The sequence below is a fragment of the Mastigoproctus giganteus genome, chromosome 3 (assembly GCF_048544385.1).
Source record: "Mastigoproctus giganteus isolate SK-2022 chromosome 3, ASM4854438v1, whole genome shotgun sequence".
In the NCBI taxonomy this organism is placed as follows: domain Eukaryota; kingdom Metazoa; phylum Arthropoda; class Arachnida; order Uropygi; family Thelyphonidae; genus Mastigoproctus; species Mastigoproctus giganteus.
The window spans coordinates 201,822,339-201,842,990 of record NC_143577.1 but is presented as its reverse complement, the minus strand read 5'-3'; the positions used below and the strand labels follow the sequence as shown (position 1 = coordinate 201,842,990).

At 36.7% G+C, this 20,652-nt stretch overlaps 2 protein-coding genes across 2 annotated transcripts in view; both read right to left on the bottom strand.

Moving 5' to 3' along the window:
• The window catches only part of LOC150088576 (glycogen phosphorylase-like), a 206,463-nt gene that overhangs the window by 132,910 nt on the left and 52,901 nt on the right, over positions 1-20,652 (bottom strand). The window lies entirely within an intron of this gene.
• LOC150088577 (serine/threonine-protein phosphatase 2A regulatory subunit B'' subunit gamma-like) lies at positions 6,066-7,535 on the bottom strand. The gene has a single exon (XM_090370815.1). It carries the CDS (start codon positions 7,413-7,415, stop codon positions 6,084-6,086), a length of 1,332 nt encoding a protein of 443 aa, XP_090226941.1. The 5' UTR covers positions 7,416-7,535; the 3' UTR covers positions 6,066-6,083.

The following is a 20,652-nucleotide window of genomic DNA, read 5'->3' as shown; positions in this document are numbered from 1 at the left end:
CCCTTGATAAACAGTATATCCATTGGACTACTCATAATTATAAACCTTTTACTTTAGTAACTCATTGTTACTCCTGCCTTGGTTATAGACATATTTTCTTCACATTCTTAAGGAATGTCTTTGTGGAAATTGCACCTGTATATGGCACTTGTACAGTGAGTGAGAGCAATCACAATGTTTTGCTAAGTGTAAAATAAAAATTTTCAAACACTGTGCAAGATCCTTCTTGTTCAAAATATATAAGAGCTTTACCAAATATTCAGAATACATAAGAGCTTTACTAAATGTAAGATATAGAACTTTTATGGATAATACAACTAATCCTTTCTCAACAATAAATTTTTGAATTATTGTTGAGAAATCTATAGACATACTAATTTTACAGGAACCTTATTATATACCTTATATATTACCTTAGTGGCAAAGTAATAAAACATCTCATTACTAAACATACAATTTATTGTGATCACAGACATCCTAAAACTGTTATTATTGTTATCAATGGCGAGTTGTAAATTACTATTATTAACGGCTTATGTTCTCAATTTGTTACATATGTTTTCATTTCTGGTTCCTTCAGTAGTGTTTATCTCTTTTCTGTGTATTGTTCCCCAACTGACGATATTGGAACCTTTATTCATTTTTTTCATCATTCCTTTTGATTTGTGCAGACCTTAATGCCAAATCATTATCTTGGCACAGCTGCACTACGGACCCTCTGTCTGTAGCAAAATAAAATCAGTTAGTTGACAACTTTATTTTGCTGCATTAATTAACTGTTTTGAGCCAAGCAGGCTCAAAACAATTACACACACATTCTTGTACTTCTGAACAATATAATATTGACTTAATCTTAGTCCCATCTATGATCTCAGTTATTCGCAACTGGATCAGCTCATAGATCTCTGGTCTTTTATATTTATGATCAAAGCTCTGACTCCTAACCCCCACATATCTTTATCAGATTCTCATTATATAAAATGAATTGGAATCTCTTTCATGTTCTTAACACTAACTCTGAGATTACTTGTCAAAATTTAGCTCCCTTGCAGCATAGCATATTCTTTTTGTCCAAAATGTCATTCTTAAAGCTACTTCTCAATCTACCAATAAAATTTCAAAAAAATGTGAATCCTTGATGGTTGCTTCAGCTCTTTACTACTTGCAGGAAGATTTTTCGAGCATGTAGGGCTTTTCGGCATGCTTGTCAATCTTGGCCTCGTGCTGCTATTTCCCAGATTCGTTACTTGACCCTAAGGAAACATGCTAAACTTATTCAAAGGAAAATTGAGACTTGTTAAAACTTCATATTCAATACTGGCAATAGGAATCCCTGGGGTCTGGTCTATAAGATTACTAGGGAGAAACTTTTTTCCCCTTATCAATTTATGACACTGTCGTCTTCACAAATTCTTGGTCTTCTACAACTGAGGCTATCTTAGGTGCTTTATTCTTTCCAGATGATGCTAACACTGATCTTCCAGCCCATCATATTAGAATTTCTAATATTGAGTATTATACTCTTATCATAGCTCCTCTTTATTCCTCTGTTGAACTTAGTACTGCTATTAGTAAAATTTGATTAAAAAAAGTTGTCTTGGTACAGATCTTATTGAAAATGAATTTATTGCCAAAGTACATTCTCGTTTTTCACATATCTTTTTTTCACCTATTTAATAATAGCGATAAATTTAATAATTTCAAGTATTTAATTCATGCAATAAATGAAAACCATACATTCCTGTTTAATGAAGCCAAAATTAAGTATTCAACATAATTATACAAAGTTATTGATTCCCGAGACTTTAGAAATGAAAATAATAGTTTTCATTTCTAAAGTTTTTTTTAGAAATGATAAACGTTGATTTTTTTTTTTTTAAAAACTAACACTATCGATGTTCGTCGACTATTTCTGATTCGTGGACTTTCGTACCAAAGAATAATCTCCTATTTATAAGATTCCCAACATACCCCTGTTTTGTTAGTTTCATTCTACCCTGTGAACATGACAATAGTTGAAAAGTCTCTGCTTAAGGGTGGATTTTAATTATTTTGTTTGTTTGGTTTTTTTTTTTTTTTTTTTAGGAGCATTAGCAACTAAGGCCATATTGCTCTGGGGATATGCGGTGGTCATTCCCTGACCTTTCTGCATCCTCCGCATTTGGTGGGCACGGGCTCAAATCCGTCTAATCAAGAAGCATGTGCTATGCACTGCTGCCTCCTGCCCACCTGGCTAGGGAGGTGCCCTAATTATTTTGTCTCATCGTATTTTAATAGTAATTTATTGATATTCCAGTGAGGAATTTTAACTGCATGGTTTTATTGTACTTTCATCTTATTTTAATAGCATTTTATTCGTATTGTAATTTTGCATTTATGACAAAATGTCTTCCTTCACTAAAGGTTACACGGGGGGGGTTAATATTTCTGGGGTCGGGGAGAGGTTCTCCACTGTGATCTGGGGTGTTAGACTGTCCATGTGTGTCAACAGTGAAAAATACAATATGAGTTTTAAATTAATTTAATTATGTAAATTTGTTTTAAGTATCATTTCACATTTTATTCGTATAAGGAGATTTGGGAAAAAAGAAATCCTACGCACTGAATAAAAGGTATTTTATTCCTTGTTTATTTCTAAAAATCAACTATTTAATAAATGTCTGCAATATTCTCAATTCCCATTAGCATGGAAATCTACTTTTCTAAAAATAATTTTGAAACCAGGAAAACCTGTTCACCTTCCTAGGTCTTATAGGCCAATCTAGATAAGGTTTGAAAAGACTTCTCATTTCATATCAATAATTTGCTTCTGGAAACAAATGTTTCACATCTAACCAATATGGGTTTAGACAAGGTTCTAGTACTAAGGATACTTTAGTTAAATTTCATGACCCTTTTATGCAATCCATACAAAAATATTCTTGGTGTATTCACTGACTTCAAGGGCACTTTTATCTCAATTTGGTCGGGGTAGCACCCTCGAAAGCCTTCATAATTTAGATTATCCACTAAATTTATTCAAATTTAATATTGCCCAGATGATTAGTTTAAGGTTACCTTATTTACAGATTTTATAGTTGCCTCAAATTTTCACTCAATAACCAAACAATTCTTTAGCAGTAGTCAGTCCATAGGGCTCAATTTTGGGTCCCCTATTTTAGAATTTGGTATTGAATTCCTGGCTACTAAAAGAATTTCCTATGCCGACAAGCTGGTTTTTCTGCTTTTTGGAAATTCATGTTCACATTATTGGAAAATACCACAAATCCCATTCTTGATGAATTCTAAAACGATTTTACTTAAAGATCTTCCATATACCAGTCCTCCTCTAATTAAGAGGTGGTGGTGTTTCTATTCCTTTTGTCTCTACAATTAAATACTTGGGCACTATTATTGATAATTGTTTCACATTCTTGCCCTATCTATCTCACTTAGTCAATAAAGTAAAAAAATTTTCCTCTCAGATTATCCATATTACTAGACTGGGTTCCCCCCCCACAAAAAAAAATGAAAATTTAAAGTATTTCGATCTTCTCCTGGCCGAGTGGCAATTTCATTGGCTTTCTTCTATTAAAGGACTTACAACAAAGGAATTCATTCCTGAAGTTTTGTTTGTAAATAGTAATCAATCTCAAATGGTTTATTCATAGTATGCACACTACCTTTTCTTATAGGTCATGGTTTGTTTAATGCCCAAATTAGCTTCCTTTAATCTTTGTTTTTCATCTCTGTCTTGCTTATGGCTGGATACATGTTTTGCCTGATTTATGATAGTTTTGGTTTGGAGCTTTTAGTGTTACAGTTCTTGTTATTCCTGGCTCAGAAACAAAACTTCTTTCTTCTTCTTCCTATCCTTTTCAAAATTTTGTCAACACAGTCTTTATTAAATGAAAATCACTAATCTCTGTCACCAATCAACAATTATAAATAACATTATTACATTTGTTTACATTCCTTTTCTCAACTCCACTGTAAATATATTCATACTAGGTTTTAAATTATACTTAGTTTAATATCTTAAATTTTAAAAAAATTGATAATTGGTGTCTTGAAAACAGTGGGCTATACGTTATTTCTTGCTAATGGGCAGCCTTCGCTTATTGTTTTTAAATCTGCAAAGCTAATAATGCTGTCTTTGTTTCAACAATGCAGTTTGTATTATTTATTTAATTATATGTTCTTTTTCTGCAGAACTGTTGCAGCAGCTTACTCTGATTACTGTCTTTAACTACTCTGCCAACTTTGTATCATCTGCAAACTCAGACATTAAGCCTGTTATACCTTCATCAATAAATACCTTCTTCAAACTAATAAATATAGAAAACAACAGTGGGCCAGCACTGAACCCTTGAGGCTCCACTAATAACATTAGTCCATGAAGAACAATGTCTAATAACCACTGTCTTCTCCCACTTAACCATCCCTTTATCCATAACAGTAACTTGCCCTTAATGCTACATTGCTCCAATTTGTGCAATGGTCTTTCATGTCAACAATATCAAAAGCTTTCCTTAAATCGAATGATTGACAAGATTTTGATAAGGTTCTGACATCCCCTTCCCTAAAGAATTCCTCAAGTGAATGTAGGTGCAAAATACCTATTCAGTTTGTCTACAACCTAAGTAGGATCATCCACAGTTAAACCACTGATATCAAGTGAACCAATGTAATTCATCCCTTCCCTGCTAGTTTACATAAGTAAAGAAGCCTTTGCTGTTTCTTTTTCTTTGCCAAAGACCTCTCATTATTTGCCTTAGCTTGCCTAACCTCCTTTGTGACTTGATTGCAGACTAATTTATATCTACTATAGGCTTCTGTATCACATGATAATTTATATGCATCCCATGCATTTTTCTTCTCTGCCACATGCCTCATTAGTTCATATAACATCCATTTAAGTCTAAGCCTTGAACACCATTTCTTAGTTGGTACAAAAAAGCCTAGTAACTTCCACAATCTTCCTTGAATGCTTCCTAGAATTTGCTGTTGGTACCATCATCAGTTGGTCTTATTGTACAGAATTTAAAACCTGCATGAGTGGAAACCTGAATGAAACCTGAATAGACCACTATGGCTACCTTTACAAAAGCAAAAACCCTTCCCTTTGATTAAATCCTAGATCAATACACTGTGATTGCTGCCACTTAGTGGATCTTTAAATCACTACTGATAATCAGATAAAAAGTACCACTTTCTCTCGTTGCCTCTAACATGCCCCTGCTGCTGCTAAAAAATGAAAACTGCTGTCCTTAAAATCCACAAGTCTTGCTATTGTGCAACTGATCAACCCACAAGTTCCAGTCAATATCTGGAGAGTTAAAATCCCCCATTATAGGACATGGATTTACTGGCCCTCTATATTTTTGCATAGTTGTTTGTTATTCTCATCATAGCCATTATTCTTGTAACATGCTCCTACTCATTTTTGTTTTTCCAGTTATGTCACACCAAACTGACTCAACATTGCACTGACTTAGATTTTATATGCTTCTTAACTAAGAGCATAAACTCTCCTGCCCAGTCTTTTCTTTCTATACACATTGTATTCTACATCGCTTATATCCGGGTCTCCAATATCCTTACAGTGTCAGCACTTAATCTGTACCTGAAATTCATTAAATTAATTTACTATGCTCCTAGCATTAGTGTACATGCAAGTATATAGGCACCTGTTCTTACTCTTAGTTACCTTAACACAGGCCACATATTTGCTTGCTGCATGAGGACCCATAGCACGCGTTCCTTAAGTGGACCGGAGTTCACTACTAAATACGATAAATATTTGTATTGACGATTGATTGTAAATTCTACTGACTTGGTTGTCATGCTGGAGTATAAACAGAAAATTTATTTTATTTATTTACATGCAACACACTAATTAAAATTACGAAATACATTATATCAGTAACAGATTTTAATTATTCCATTCCTTTAATACAAAACCATTGCAAAAGGTACTGTAAACACTAAAAATTTAAATTTGTAAATGCAAATTAAAACTAAAATCCAATTACACAATAATAATTAATATACAAACATGTCTAAATATCACTTAATGTGGCACACCTTATTGTTCATGACATCTACACTTCTGCTTCCTCATTAACTTCAGCTATTAATACTTCTCTATTTTCATAAGTCCAGAAGCCATTAAGATCAATGAGAATGCTAACAACTGTGTCCCCCTGACCACAATTAATCAAATCTTGAAGAGTAATCTGAAGAGGATTGACAGGTTTAACCATATCAAAGATTTCATCTTTAACATCTTCAAAAGAAACTGGCTCTTGCCCATGAAGTCTTAATTGTTCTTGTATGGCTCTAAAAAAATAATTCAAAGAGAATAAGCTCAAATATCTTGTATTCTGTACATCTAAAATGCGAAAAAAGTACTGAAGGGCTTGTGGTTCCTTCCTATTCTCTAATGCTAAAACAAAATCTAAGTATGTTTTATAATCCATTTCACCATCATATGTAAGACATTCTTGAAAAACTCTTTTGATAAATACACTAGTCAACATTCCAGTGCCATATCTGGCTAATTCTTCTTTGCTAAGCATTCCGTTATGATCTTTGTCTAAATTTAAATATTGTCCATAAACTCGTAATGCAGATGGAGCAGAAAACCAATTAGTTTCTTGTGCATCTTTGGGCAGATCTTCATCTCTTAGTTCCAATAAATCATCTAGGAAACTACATGCAAGAATATCCTGAATTTTTACCTTCCCTGTCCTTAACGGATCTAAAAAGAAGAAAAATTTTCTAACAGCGGTACACACATAAAAAGAATGAAACGACTTTTCTAAGCCATCTAACTGGGACAGCGTAGGTATCAATTCCATTATATAATTTTCGAGATCAGATTCACGGAGATATCCTTGTCCAGCAACATCATACAAGGAAAGGCCAATCCTCGTTTGATGAAGCCACACCTTTCGCATTACATAGTTGAAAAAATTACGAATTGATATTCTACCATAGGGATCATTCTGTAAAAGTTTTGCAAATATTTTCGCTGTAAAATACATCGTGCATTTTAGCCCAGCCTGTTCAGCTACTTTTCTAAAATCTCCATAACTGATCATCTCTTCTTCACCCACATGTGGTGGTGAATGGTTTTTGTCTAGTAATACCCATAATGCTTTTAAATCATCATTATCCAATAATTCTCTGCTCCTCCTTTGAAGAAACACTGCTCGAGACTCTTCTCGTAGCTTCTGTTGCAAAATCTCATCTTCTGCTGGTAATTTATAATAGAAACGAGGAATTGAACTTTTTCCATTCTTTCCTAAGTTCTTCCACTCAGCATATAACTTTTCAAACTTTTCTGTGCAGTCTTCTGTATCTTGGCTACTCTTCAGCGGCTTTAACGCCTGCCTTTCGTTATATTTCCGTAAGCGATTTATAATATCCATGGTAAATCACACATTTTCAAGGTAAAGTTACACTAGGAAACTTCGGGTTGGTTATCTACGAAATGTAATGATGGCTATACTATACATAATCTTTTGAGATCACACATTCCTAGGTATATCTTAAACAAATAAATATATTCCTATTAATGCAATGTACCTACATAAAGGAGGATAAAGTTATTGACGAAAGATAACGTAACGAAAACACCGCCATCATTGTTTTGATAAGCCAGTACTACAGCGCCACATCACGTCAGAAAATAGAAAATATAAATATTAGAAGTTCAAAAGCAACATTTTGATAAATGGATATGGTGAGTATAAAAAACACAAAAAAAAAAAAAATAAAAAAAAAAATACCATGGTGATGGTAAAAAAAAAAAAAAGTACAGCGTATTTTCAATCGCAATTAAATTCTTCATGTAGTGGTGATGGACATAATCGATTGTACGTGATAGTTTCTAAAACTGACGACCGAATTCAGTCGGTTTTTCATTCGAACAAAACAACCAATCAAAACAGCAACATAACATGCAGCATTGGCAAGACGTTACCATACTATAAATAAAGCCAGAATCTTTATTCCAGCAATGAAATAATGACATTTACGAGATATTTACGCCACACTTCCTCCACCACAGCCAATTGCCAGGGGATTCAAAATGATTAAAATAGAAGATTTTTTAAAAACAATATTAGAAAGCATATTAAAGGTGATATATGATAATATATAAAATAAATATTATGATAATATAATATTAACATTTATAAATAAAATTATATGAATAGTACCATTTGATAAAAAGGACAAAAATAGTTCAACTATAATTCAGTATACCTTAAACTTGAAGAGAGTACTAAGTGCAAACAAGTACAATCAATTTCCATTTATTCTGAAGTACTGATGGCACAAATCCATCTCATCAATTTTTATTTCATTAAAAATTAATTTCTTAATTATTGAATTATTTTTCTCTCTAAATAATTTCATTATATTTTTAGAGCTGCGCCTTTAAAAATACTATTGTTATCCCCTACTTCCCAACCAGAAATCTCTGAAGGGATTTTCAAATTTCTACATACGTTGAGTTAAAGTACTGTATTTATATTACATTATATTCGAACCGACGCTTTCCACTAGGCGATTGCCTATGGCGCCAACATCTGAGATCACGACAAGTTCGGAACAAACTTAAGTAAAATTAATTTATCTATACAAAAATATGAAAATTTAAATTAATGCAGGAAGGAATGGCTAGGACTGATGACAGTTATGTAAAAAGAAAAAAAAAAATCGCTCAACTTATCAAAATTTACTAAGGCATCTTGTGCATCTTAAGAGCTCGCAAAGTCGTTGAATAGCATCATAGAAGCCGCCACACTTTCATACTTTCTGACAGAAGTGTTGCCTTGTCTAACTACCGTCCATGTAATGACCACTTTCTGACCACACTTTATCAAATCAAAAATTCAGGCTGGTAGTGGCAGTAAAATCGTGTGGGAAGGGTTTTTGTGATGAAAAGAGAAAAATTTAGATGGCATAGATTATCTAGAAATTGTTTTCAAACCAGTCGCATCCCTTCACAGCTGCAGTGTATTCATCCTCGAATGATTTCTTCCAACAGGACAATGCGCCATGCCACAAACTTCTATTCGATGTTGTAAAAATTAGCACTTTGAATAAATACAATGGTTTGTAAAAGTTACGAGAAAATATAGGCAAGTGAAATAGGTAATTTTTTCCTATCGCTGATGCTGTACAAGCTCGCTTTCTTCCATCACTCCACTATTATCATAAAACAATTTAAATTATATTTATAAATATACTAATAGCTTGGATATTTAAAACTGATTATCATAAGTAATATAGGAAATTTCCTGCTGTATTTCAAGGCATCCAGTAATGATACTGCACTTGCAAGTTACGTAACTGCGACACAATTAGTGGTTACCTTGAAATAACTGCTCTGCTGCACTTAAATATGTACAACTAATAACAGGTTTCTCAGACTCCAAAATTCAGAATTAAAGATCTAATGGCTTCTTTCAAAAATTAGAGTCAAAATTGTAGCTCAGTGGTCAGCTTATAAATTGAGTATACTCACTTCGAGTGTTCTAATCCACGTGACACCATAAAATACAGTAACGTTTTCTACTCTGTCTTGTAAAACTCCTGCGAAGCGATGTAGCAGTCACAGAATATAAGGAACAGCAAAAATATCACAAACAAGACAATGAACATTTTCAAATAGAAACAAATGAAAACAAACGTTTCTCAGCATTTTTAAAGCTCTATGATGTATAATAAGAAAAAAAAATATATAAAGAGATGACAAGTAACTATTAGTGAAATAATGATGAATTACACAAAGTCTGCGACGAAAAAAAAATCATACTAGCGTTACCGAGAACAACCTTATTTACCCATATGTATTATGTCGGTAAATTGCTTTTGCTTTCTGGGATAAACTAACTTAAACACGAAATGAAAAGGCCCACAAAAGTTTCTCGAGTTATTGACGGGATTCGAACCCAGACCTTTTCCACACGGTAGGGGCGAACGGCAATGGCGATTATAACCGTTGTGCTACAGTAAGGACAGTACCGAGAGAGGAAATAGTCATAGTATTACATAAAATTAAAAAAAAACTAGTCGCAAGATAAATATTTAAGACAAAAGAAATTAAACTGGGAAGAGCAAACATTAGCATTAGTAGAGGCATATGATGCAAGAAAGCAAGCTTATTCAGCATCGGCCAAAAAAAAAAAAAAAAAAAACCCTCTCCCATTTCACCCCTCCGTTCGTTCGAAATACCTGTCCAGTTGAGCTTTAAATTTGTTTAGGCTATCAACTTCAACAACAAGTGATGGAAGTCGGTTCCACCAACCAACCACCCGCTGGCCAAAGGCAAATTTCCGCACATCTATCCGACATCCGTCCTTCCTCAATTTGAATTTATGCCCTCTGAGGTGATTATTCTGAGAAAGATGAAGAATCCCATTGGCATTGAGCATGCTCAAACCATTCAAAGCCTTATACACCTCTATCAGATCACCTCGCCGGTGCCTAGTCTCCAGACTCTGTAATTTGCAAAACTTAAGCCTTTCTTCGTAAGAGCAACCCTTTGTTCCATTTACTAATCTTGTTGCCCTTCTCTGTACCCGTTCCAGCAGCTCTACATCCTTCTTGAAATGAGGCCTCCAGACCTGTATACAGTACTCAAGATGTGGCCTAACCATTGCCTTATACAAGGGAATAATCACCTCCTTATCCCTGCTAGAAAAATTCCTGTATATCATTGACAAGACCCCATGAGCTACTCTTGCAGCTCGTCTGCACTGCTCAGAGAACTTCATATCTGCCTGCACAATTACCCCCAGGTCCTTTTCATTCTCCACCACTGTCAGTGTAGTACCGCAGAGTTGATACATTGCTCTGGGGTTACTGTTACCCATATGTAGTACTTTACATTTGTCAATGTTAAACTTCATTTGCCACCTCTCAGCCCATCTGTTCAACCTTTCCAGATCCTGTTGCAGCAGCATAGCGTCAGTAGTGTCCTTAACGACCCTGCCAACCTTTGTATCATCTGCAAACTTAGACATTAAACTTGATATCCCATCATCAATATCATTCATAAACACCGAAAACAACAATGGACCCAACACTGAACCTTGAGGAACTCCACTAATAACATTAGTCCACGTTGAGCAGTGTCCATTGATTACCACTCTCTGTCTTCTGCCACTCAACCATCCCCTTATCCATAGCAGCAATTTGCCTCCAATGCCACACTGCTCCAATTTGTGCAGCAGTCTTCCATGTGCAACAGTATCAAAAGCCTTTCTAAGATCCAAATATATAATATCAAAGTTATTCCCTGCATCCAGTTCTTTTGTGACTACATCATAGTATCCAATCAAATTGGTCAGGCAAGACCTGCCCTTAACAAAACCATGCTGCGTCTGAGCTATAACTGAATTCTTGTCTAGATGATCCTGCAGTGCTTCGCTTCTTTAACCAGTGCCTCCATTAATTTACCTGGAACAGAAGTTAAACTAACAGGTCTATAATTACTTGTGTCAGCCTTTGATCCTCCTTTGTGAATTGGGGTTACATTTGCACATCTCCAGTCTATGGGTACCTCCCCTGAGTCCAAAGAAGCTCACATAATTATGGCTAGGGGTTTGCATACTTCCTTTGCTGCCTCCTTTAATATAACTGGATAGATCCCATCCACCCCAGGTGCCTTTTTTATGTTTATCCTCAACAATCTCTCCTCCACTTTCCTCTCAGTTATTACAAAATCATCCAGCTCACTGCCAATGTTTACTTTACCTACATCATTCTCCTTCCTGAATAACTCCTCATGCGTGAATGTAGATGCAAAATACTCGTTTAGATTGTTAGCCACCTGAGCAGGATCACCAACTGTTGAACCATCAATATCCAGTGGACCAATCTGATTCATCCCTTTCCTTCTCGAGTTCAAGTATGTAAAGAACTCCTTTGTTTTTCTTTGCATCCTTTGCCAAGGATTTTTCGTAGTCTGCCTTTGCCTGCCTAATCTCCTTTGTGACTTGGTTACAGACCAACTTATATCTATCATAGGCTTCCATGTCACCCATTAATTTGTATGTATCCCATGCATTTTTCTTCTCTGCCACATGTCTCATTAGTCCATCTGACAACCATTTAGGCCTAAACCTTGAACAATATTTCTTAGTTGGTATGTAAAGCCTAGTAGCCACCAAGATTAGTTCCTTGAATGCTTCCCATTTTGAGTTTGCTGTTGGTAACATCATCAGTTGGTCCCACTGTATAGAATTTAAATACTGTCTCAGACCATCATAGTCGCCTTTACGAAAACAAAAACCCTTCCCTTTACCTCTGATGGTAGTTACCTCCTTGAGTAAATCCCACTTCAACACACTGTGATCACTGCCACCTAGTGGTTCATTTATCTGCAGGTTCTTGATGCATGAAGAATCACTACTGATAATCAGATCAAGAGTATTGCTCCCTCTTGTTGCCTCACGAACATGCTGATGTAGAAAACAATCATCCAATAAATCCACAAAAGCCTATTTAAGTAACTAGACAAGGATAAAAAAGTAATAATAATGAACAAATAAATAAAATCACACCAGGAACATCCGGAATATACATTCATGTGCTAAGTATTACGTTCTCTTGCATATCTCTGGTCGATTTGCTGTATGAAAAACCAGAATTTCCGGAGAAGGGGGAAAAAATCTTGCTATCTACGTCTGAGACCGACTAACTCAGCCACAGAATGGAAAAAGCCCATAAAAGTTCTTCGCGTCATTGACAGAGTTCGAACCCGGGCCTTTTTCACGGTCTGGGAAGGATGGCGACGACGCTACTATGCTACTCGCACAGACTACACAAGGATATATAATAATAATAAAAATATATATCATACTAGAGTCACCTGGAAAGTTACTTTCAACTACCCATGTGTATTGTGCGTGTAAATTACATGTGTTCTCTGGTCGACTTGCCTGCTTTGAGGGACGAAGAACCCGTTTTTGAGAGGGCAGGGGGGAACCTTGATATCTACACCTAAGACCAACTAACTCAACCACAGGGTGAAAACTCATAAAAGTTCCTCGAGTCATCGACGGGGTTCGAACCTGGTCATTTTCCACCCGGTGTGGGGTGAACGGTGACGATACGACTATGCTACCGCGCAGACATTACACAAGGATAGGGTAAAATTTTCGATGGTTATTAGTATTAATAGTGGAAAATTATGTATAGAAGCAACCTTCTCATACACCTATACAATCCATTAATTATGTATTTGTCTAATGCTTCCTTAATTTTTTTTTTTAAAACCAGACAGATAATACCAGATGATTCATATGACTGATTACTCTCTAGATGAGACTGAAAATTTTCACACATCCTATCTGAATTCAAGAGTGTTCCCGCGTGTGTGTTGTCTGCGAAAGAGTAAGAATACCGTCAGGATTTAGTTTACTCAATCCATTTAAAGCCTTAAACACTCCAATTAGGTCTCCTCACAGGTATCTGGTTTCCGAACGCTGCAATATGCTGAACTTTCATTGAAAGTATACCCTTTCATTTCTAGACTAATCTTGTTGCTGAAATGTGTATTGCACAAAATACAGTGATTTCAAAGGGTAATCACATTTTATTGGCAATTCACCATGCGTTAAATTAAATAAAAATCAATCATGGTGTATATAAAAAATATTATATAAATAATTTAGATACCAGATAAACCCAATACAATAAATTTCAGTTTATACTGTACTAAATTCAGCCGCCGCAACCGTTTTCTTTTTCATTTGTTTACTCTATTTGAAGTGTAAAACTTCACCCTGATACGGCAGTAATGCTCGTGGGATTGCTAAAAACAAGTAATATGTAAATAAAAAGAACATAGCAGAGTGGAACATATACAATAAATTAAATACAATATACACTGTCCTTCATTAACATCCAAACACCCGAGTATCTGTAAAGAACGTCTATTTACAAGAAAACTAAACGTGTGATTCATTTTTGACATTTGGCATTCATGACAAGCTCGTAGTCTCCGTGGAACACTCTCCAATTTTTTTGTAGATGTCCTCCGATATTTTCTACATTCGGCCTTCAAAGCGGCGTTTTTTGGGAAGTCTCTCCTCACACGCACCAGAAGATACATACAATTCATCCCGGTGGTTCTCTAGAAGATTGAGGTCAGAGCTGGAAAGTCCAGCCCAAAGCTCTGACCTCAATCTTCTAGAGAACGTTTTAATGCTATGTCCTCAAGCCAGTCTGTCCCAACGTGAATGGTATGACATGGAGCATTGTCCTGCTGATAGAGCAGCGTTTCTTAAAGTGTTCCGTGAGATGTGAACAAGTGTTCATGAAAATCGTAATTAATAATTAAAAAATAAAATAATTAAATAAATTTTGCATATTTGTAGCGTACACCACTTTTGTATCATTATAACTTTTAACTTTTTTTTTCGGTTATTAATATACTAGCATAGACTAATTATTATCATTATTATTAATAATAGCCATATGGTGCAAGGAGGCCTGAGGCTTATGCTGCACCAGGAAAAAAAAAAAAAGTTCCCGAGTTACCCTGAGAGAGAGAGAGAGAGAGATTCAAAAGTAGAATGGAATCACCAAGAAAGAGAAGAATGATGATATCCAGCTCAGGACCCGAGGTGTGCCAAGCCAATACTCACCAGATGTGAGCTCCTGGGGTAATAATCGAATAGACAGCGGAACACTATTTTGGCAGGCTTTTGCATAGAAATGTATGCGTAGAGGTTTTTTTTTTTTTTTTTATTTTAGTAGTTGTTGGCGCATCGGCTTCTGTGGCCATAGTGCACTTCCCAAGGTTTTTGCAGTACTTTGATCCAAGCCCGAGGCGGGATTCGAACCCGCGACCTTTGGGTTGCCAGGCAGGCACTTTACCCACCTGGCTATCCCGGTCGGCATGCGTAGAGGTAATGACACTTACGAAAATATAATGACTCTATAATGACTACATCACTAAAAAGAATCAGTACACAAAAGCAATAGCAAACAGGAAAAAAGAAACGTGGACCAACTTTGTTAAGGACTCTGGCAATGCAAATCCCTGGGGGCTCTTCTACAAAATTACAAGGGGGAAGACTTTCACCTCAGACATCTTAGGGTCTGTGGTCGTAGGAACGAATGAGTCAACTAATTGGCACGACTCGGTCAATCTCATTCTGGACAATCTTTTCCCAACTGATGACCCCTTGGAAGACCTTCCCGAACATGCTGATCTTCGAGCACAAAATGCTAATTACTGTTCTCAGTCCTTAGCTGACCCCTTTACCATGCTGGAGCTGGATACAATACTGAAAAAAATCAATCCCAGAAAATGTCCGGGCATGGACCTTATTGAATATGTTTTCATCCTCAGGTTCTACAAATTAAGACCATCACACCTTTTGCTGCTGTTTAACAAGTGTCTACGAGAGAGCCAGTTCCCTAAGTGTTGGAAAGAGGCACTGCTCCGGCTCATTAAAAAACCAAATAAGCCTTCAACTGAACCACGGTCCTTCAGGCCTATTGCACTATTGGCTAACCTCGGAAAAATATTAGAGCGGCTAATGGCCCAAAGAGTTACCACTTTGTTCCTTTCACAGGATTTAATCTCCCCATCCCAGTATGGCTTCACACCAGGCCGCTCCTGTGAAGAAGCCCTATTTGATCTGATCTTGCACCTGGAGAACTCAACCTCCAAATATGAATTAGCTATTTTTGTCGACTTCGAAGGAGCCTTCGACACTGTATGGTGGGAAAGTGCCCTTGAACGTCTCCGTGCCGCCAGATGCCCTTCCAATTTATACAAGCTGTTCCAGAACTACTTTTCAGAGCGTTCTGTAGTAGTTAAATCAAAATTTCTTCAGATCACAAGGCCTGTCTACCGGGGTTGTCCTCAGGGCTCTGTCCTGGGGCCTCTGGTCTGGAACATGGTTCTCCAAAATTGGCTTGGTAACTCCTTTGACAACACAAAAATTGTAGCATTTGCGGACGATCTCACCATTATCGTGTCTGGAAACTCACGCTCTGCTCTGGAAGCTAATGCTCAGCACGTTTTGTCCAATCTCTCCATCTGGACCAGGTTAAACAAGCTGCACATAAATCCAACTAAATCCAAAATGATGATCTTCAAGAACAAGCTTGACCTGCGGAGACCCCCGCAAATCAAGATCTCTGGTGTGCAACTGCCTTTAGTTACGCAAGCAAGGGTCCTAGGAGTCACTATAGACCACAAACTCTGCTTCTTCCCACACCTCCAACACCTCAGCACCAAAGTTAAAGGTTTTTCTGCCTCCATCCTCAGAGTCTCTCGAAGTGATTGGGGTTTGTCTAAGAGAACGTTATCGCTATACTACAAAGCAGTATTCCTACCCATTGTAACTTATGCTGCCGGAGTGTGGTTCCACCGTGCAGTTATCATAAAAATGAGAAACAAACTGAACTCCATCCAAAGAGGAATGATTCTGGCCACTCACCGTATATGCAGGACTGTCTCCACGGCAGCTATTCAGGTAATTGCGGGAACTCTCCCGCTTGATTTGTTTACAATCTTCCGTGGGCTCTGCTTCAGAATCAGAAAAAAAATACCAACCTGTATTCTGGATATTGAGCCTAATCTCACTGCAGATGATAAACGTGAAAAATCAAGATGTTACAATCAACTGATCAACATCTGGCAAACCAGGTGGAATACGTCGCCACAAGGCGCAGTAACCAAAAGATTCCTCCCCGAGGTAAAGTTTGCGATGACTAAAACTACAAGATCCTGGTTCTCTCTCAGCCTTGAAACGTCCTTCTTGGTGACTGGCCACGGCTCCCTGAATGAAAAGCTGCACCAACTGGGGCTTCTCGCTACCGACCTATGCTTTTGTGGAGGCAAGGAAAACTGGTACCACCTTCTTTTTGACTGTGACCTGTATGAGGATCTCAGAGATCAACTTCGGATAAAAATTCTGAACTTCTCCCCAACCAACGTGGATCAACTAATCCAGACTCCAGACAATCTTTCCTTCCTGCAGGCCTTTGCATCCGGCATCTTTACCCGGCGAAAGACCTTGTATGCCAATCAAAACCAGATAAGCAATTCTGCAGTCTAGATTTCACTCTTGTGAAGGGAAAGGCTAAATTCTAATTTTTTTTTTTTTTTTCTTTATTTTACTTTATTCTTATTTATTTCTTTTTTGCTAAATTTGCCATACTATCAATTTTTATTTTATTTTATTTTTATTTTATTAATTTTTTTTATTATTATTTTTTTTTTTATTATTATTTTTTTTTTAATTTTATTTATTTTTTTTTTTTTTTATTAAAATTTTGTTAATTTTTTTTTTTTTTTTTTTTTTTATTTCTTTTTGCTAAATTTGCCATACTATCAATTCTTATTTTATTTATTTATTTCTTTTTTTCTCATACATAAATATATTACTGTATTATTATAATATATTACAATGGATTACTTTTATTATTATTATTATTATTTTTTTTTTTTTTTTTTTTTTTACAACTTGCACCACGGGTAGTTTTTTTTTTTTTTTTTTTCTCTCCTCTCTTCCCTCTGGAATGGGCCCCCAGAGGTTCCTGGCCCATCTGCTGACAACAGCAGGTGGGTCAGAGTCTCTTTCGAGACGGTACGTGTTTTACTGGGACTGGCCCACCTTCCCGTGGTGTGGACGAGTACCCAGAATCATCTATCCAGGTGACTGATGCTTCTGGGTAGCCAAGAGGCCAGAACAGAACAACAGAACACACACATAATACACACAAACCGACGTCACACACATCTGGCCCATCTGTAGTGATACTGTTCTTCACAGAGATACGAGGCGGAGTTGAACAAACGTTCTAGGTGCCGCCCTTACATATACACATGTCCACATGTCCACATGTCCACTTACGAAAAAGTAGCAATGTGGTGATCTAGTATGCCATGCGTATGCGATTAGGCTGGAGCACATGGGTTAAAGGAGAGGAGGAAGCGAACCGATATCATAACTAAACTCACTTCCTTGTATAAATATTTTTGGTTAATTATTAGTATTTCGAAATATTATTATTAAAATATATGATCATGGAGTGGTGGTTGAAAAAAGTAAATTTAAAACGAGGAAGCAAAGTACTTCTACTAGTGCAACTGTGGTCGATGAAAACGAACACAACATTGTTACACTTCAAAGTGAGAACAATCGCAGCCTTTTGTTTCCCAGAAATCCGAAGTGAAACAACAGGAACCAACTAATAAAAGACCAAAGCGAAATTATGATGAGTTATTTGAATTTCGGCTTTACATGTGTTGGAAATAAAGATGCTCCTGATGCACAGTGCACCATATGTAATAAAATATTAGCAACACTTCTCTGGCTCTCACTAAACTTGTGTTTCGTAAGTGTTCCGTGAATATGTTGTGAGATGAAAAGTGTTCTGTAACTAAAAAAAGTTTGGGAAACGCTGTGATAGAGGTACAGGGCCTTCCCCGTGTTTGACCTTAAAATTTATGGTTTTGTCCAAAACAACCAATAGTCTCAGGCCAAACAGCCCCAGAACATCACACTGCCTTCAACAAAACTCATTGTCGAGACAATACAGTCTGACAGGTACCCTTTCCCTGTGTATCCACCACACCTGGGCATCACTGTCAAACTGATAGACCATATACCATGACTCATCACTCCAAAGTACATCTTTCCATTGGTCTTCAGTCCAAGAATGGCAGGCCTTACACCAAGCTAGACTGTGTCTAGCATTAGTGGGATGATTGGCTTGTAGACGGCTGCACCACCGTCGTAATCCGTAGAATGGCACATTCTGTGCACTGTAGTGGTGCTGATATGTGTTCCAATCGTCTCACTGAAGGTCTGTATTTGCTGCAACAACGTTCTATCGATCTACGTTCCGAGAGAATGATTCTTTGCGGCTTTCTCCAGTCAAGTTCCATCAGCTTCAGAGCTTTACCAGGGCATTTTGTGATTGTTTTAGCAACAGTCCGCTTCCATTTTCAGATTACATCACTAATCGTCTACCTAGGGATCTTTAGTACAGTACTTGAAATGCTACGTAGAGACCGAATGCTTATGTGGTACCCTATTATCATTCTACGCAGGAAGTTTCTACTCGTTAACCCTTTCGATCGCGGCATTTTGCATTCACAATCGCAGTATTGTTTCCTCAAAGGCCTATCTTTCCACAAGATTTAGAACAGGAAACAGTCCAGCAGAAAGAGACTAGGAAATTAAATAAAGGTTATAAAGATATAGGGGTGAATATGAGTTATTCAAAAAAAAAGAATTAGAGGAAGTAGTAGCTAAAATAAAGAATGTGAAATTCCCAGAGAAAGACTTGATTGAGCCCAAGATCTTAAATTTTTTTGTAAATAAGTCAAGTATCATTCTGGACTTATATAATACATGTTTGAAGGAGGCTATATTTCCAGGTTGTTGAAAAATTGTAGTTGTTAAAAAAGTCCAGATAGGGATGTAACAGATCCTGGATCATATCGGCCTATCTCGTTGCTAGCGTTATTTGGAAAAATATTAGAGAGAATTGTTATAAAAAAGAGTGTTGGATCGTTTTATAGATAAAAGGCTCAGCTTCCAGAAGGGCAGTTGTTGTGGGGTTTTAAGCGCATTAGCAACTAAGTCCATATTGCTCCGTATATATTGTCTGTAAATTGAGTGTGTTCTGATGTAGATTTTCTGTTTGCTTGACAAAAAAAAAAAAAAAAAAAAAACAGTTTGCATGAGGAAAAAACCCATACTACCCACGCCTGAGACCGACTAACTCAGCCACGTTGTGAAAAAGGCCCATAAAAATTCCTCTCGACATCGATGGGACTCTTTTCCACCCAGTGAGGGGAAGACGGCGATCCTACCAATTGTGCTACCCACGAGGGCCAGCAGAAGATGCTATTAGAGCTCTGCTGGATGGCATGAAGCACACCTTGTAAAAATACGTTATTGGTATTTTTCTGGACTTTAAAGGGCTTTCGACAGGATCTGGCAGGAAAATGTGTGTTCAGGAGGCTGAGTGATTCAGCTGCCTGGAATATTATATAAGATTTTAAGATGGTATCTTAGTGAGAGTCAGATAATAGTAAAAACATGTGAGACGCTTAAGATGCAGGAACTAGAGGTTCACCCCAAAATTCGATTTTAGGTCCACACTTGTGGAATTTTGTGATGGACAGATTAAACATGTGCTGGGAAGACTGAATTGTAAGCGTATGCAGACGATTTGGCAATTTTAGTAAAAGGAAATTCTAGGAAATTATCAAAGCGTCTGAGATTACGAAAATAATTTGTCTACGGAAAAATTAGAATAAACTAGAGATATCTATTGTCATGTAGAGAATATTAATGTTTAAAGGAAAGTTCAGCATTACAAGGCCTCCCATTGTCGTGCAGACAATGCCGGATCATTGAACCCCACATAAAGTACTTGAGGGAAAAAACAAGGGTTTTATACTCTAAAATATGGAGGATTGTTAGTGGTGTGGGACGTGAAAGGGAAATCGTTATATCTATTATATAAATGTATCTTTGTGCCAATCGTTACCTACGCAGGTGGAGCATGGGGTTATAGCGCAGAAAATAGTCTTATTAAGAAATATTTAATTGCTGCTCATAGACTTGCACTTATGGCAGTAACCCGAGCTTGTCGGACCATATCTAATGA

Bases quoted from the DNA above. Each gene is read 5' to 3' on its own strand.
- LOC150088577 (XM_090370815.1), bottom strand. From the start codon at position 7,415: ATGGATATTATAAATCGCTTACGGAAATATAACGAAAGGCAGGCGTTA.